We start from the raw sequence: 2,361 nt of genomic DNA on the forward strand, positions 1-2,361 counted from the left end.
CAATTTGCAGCAGGCAGCCAGCTTTCCCATATAAGAGCACCGCACTCATTGGCTCTCCCCTTCACCGAGAAAATCTCCCCAGTCATTTCCTGTGCGAGCCCTCCTTCGCTTTGCAAAAAGCCACACAGTTGAGTAAAGGACGGGAATTTGGGGTCGTTCCTTCCCACGGACAGCTTGGATTCTCTCATGGACGGCCACAAACCGGGAGTGAGCACCGTGCTAAAATGAGCAGGGAGGGGAGGACTCCCACCCATGGATGTGAATCGTTTTGGGTCTGCCTTCATGCTGATTAGCACTTTTTGGTGTCTGCTGGGAGGTTRTTTCCCCTCTGTCACATCAGTCCTTGGGTGGAGCTGGCAGCAGCTTGTGGTAAGTGCTGTGCTCTTGTGACAGCAGGGCTCAAAACGGCTCGGGGAGGTCTCAGCGAGGAAAAACTCAGTGCTTGAGGAGTGGAAGTTTGAGCTGGCACACGAGGAGTGCTCCCTGTGCTGCCCAGGGATGCGCYGAGTGGGTGGATGTATCAGAGGGTSCTTTTTTATAGGGTGGTTTTGCTCTTGCTTTTAACCCCGACGCTCTGTCTGTGCAACACTGACGGTAAATAACTCTCCTGAGCGCTGTGGAGAGATGGGAACTGCAGCTCAGAAATGATTTTGGGGAGAGGAAGACAGAAAAGCACAAGCAAACTGTTGAGGAAATACAAATATCCTTCTAAAGGATTCGGCAAATGTACCAGTAAGTGTTTTGGGGTGGGAAGTAAGGCTGAGATGGGATTAAAGAGTGTGTGCAGAGGAATGTTTGTCATTGGAGCACAGACTAAACTGAATGGCTGAATGGTTTGTCTCAAAATCAGCCCTTGGATTTCTTGCTGTCAGCTGCAAAGAGATGCTTTGTGGCCGTTTTTTTGGGGGGGGGTTTTGGTTTTTTTGGTTTGTTTTTTTTTGCCTAAACCTGCGTTTTTTCACCCCAACCTGAGCCCAAACGCTTATGCTGTGTCCGTTTGCCTTTTTTCTGGTGCAGGCTATGGAGTCTGGCCCTAGTCCCAGCAAGGGGGATTTCTCTTCAGAGGAAACCTGTTAACCATTTGGAGGGAGTGCATGGGAGCGAGGAGCAGTTCCTGACACGAGCTCTGCTGCAGGTTGGTAACGGGGGATGTTGAATTGCTGCCTCTAAACTGAGAGAATCCACAACCACGCTGAATTCAGACAGTGTGCCTTGGGTGTGGTTTGATGTGCCCAGAGAGATGTGAGGAGAGGTCCCCACAGAGTCAAAGAAGAGTTCAGGATGAGTTAGATGAGAGCAGGGGAATGGCTGGGAGCTGTGCTGGGTGCTGATGCTCTCAGAGTACAAATCTGTGCTCTGTGCAGTCTCCCGGGGCTCTGGGTGTCCACAGGGCAGGGGGAGTGTGTTTGATTCTGTGCTCACATGGACAGCCAGCAGCTCCAAGTGTTGGGGAGATCCCACTGGTTTCACTCCAGGCTGAAATGTCAGGGAGAACACAATTTGTGCAGGTGTTTTCTCTGTGTAAACAGCCCAAAGTTTCCGAGCAGGGAGCGTGGGCACACTCATCACTGCTCAAAGCAGGCCCACAGGGAACCTTTATCTGTTTGGCCACTTGGTGCCCAGCCTGTGCTGGTTGCACTGAGACAAGAGCAACGATCCCAGACTCCTAAAGAGCCACTTTCCTTGCCTTTTATGTCAGGAACCTGTGCTGCTGCCAACAGGTGAGGTCATCTCACACAGGGGGTTCAGATGTGCTGCAGACGAGTTGCTTGTGCTTCATGAGCTGCTTTTGAATTTCTCCTCTGCTGGAACCCTATTTAAGACCCTGATCCTTTATTCAAATTCTCCTCCTGTGCAGAGTTTTACCAAATCTCCCTCTCGAGGAACCCATGGGCAACCTGGGAACCTCCCTTGTGTCTCACTGAACACCTTTGGGGTTTGTGAAGAAATTGTGTTAATCCTCCCCATCCCTTGCAGGTTTAGTGCCCCAGCAGGGAACACTTTTGTGGGATCTGCAGGACCATCTCTCCTGGCAATGGATAAATTCACAAATGGGCAGCCAGGCCCAGCTCAGAGGAACAGGTTTGTAGGATTGCTAGAAACAGATGACAGCGTCCAGGAGGACAAACCCACACCGGGTAAAAAGGAAGAAAGGCCGGGACATGGAAAGAAAGGACAGCCACAACCCTTGGAGACACCTTATCAGAAGGAGAGCAGTGACTTCGCCCCTAAAATCAAGGTTAATCTGAACTATCGGCCAGGACTTGTCAGCAAGTGAGTAACTTTTGGGTGTTTGACAGTTTGGGATCCAGAGGGTGCACACCAATCCTGGCTGGTGGCAGCCTGTGGATTTCCCAAAAT

At 51.0% G+C, this 2,361-nt stretch overlaps 1 protein-coding gene across 1 annotated transcript in view; it reads left to right on the forward strand.

Annotated features, from left to right (window-relative positions):
* Positions 1 to 377: 377 nt before the first annotated feature.
* LOC130588295 (transient receptor potential cation channel subfamily V member 2-like) overlaps positions 378 to 2,361 on the forward strand; it is a gene marked incomplete at its 3' end in the record, with an annotated part of 4,166 nt that continues 2,182 nt past the window's right edge. Inside the window, exons 1-3 of the mRNA XM_057389235.1 lie at positions 378 to 732; positions 1,018 to 1,135; positions 1,978 to 2,274. Of these exons, the coding sequence (XP_057245218.1) occupies positions 2,036 to 2,274 (239 nt within the window). The remainder of the gene's footprint in view (positions 733 to 1,017; positions 1,136 to 1,977; positions 2,275 to 2,361) is intronic.

This window comes from Malurus melanocephalus, unplaced genomic scaffold (genome assembly GCF_030028575.1).
Source record: "Malurus melanocephalus ecotype Western Australia unplaced genomic scaffold, MMel_1.1 scaffold_4177, whole genome shotgun sequence".
NCBI classification, from domain to species: domain Eukaryota; kingdom Metazoa; phylum Chordata; class Aves; order Passeriformes; family Maluridae; genus Malurus; species Malurus melanocephalus.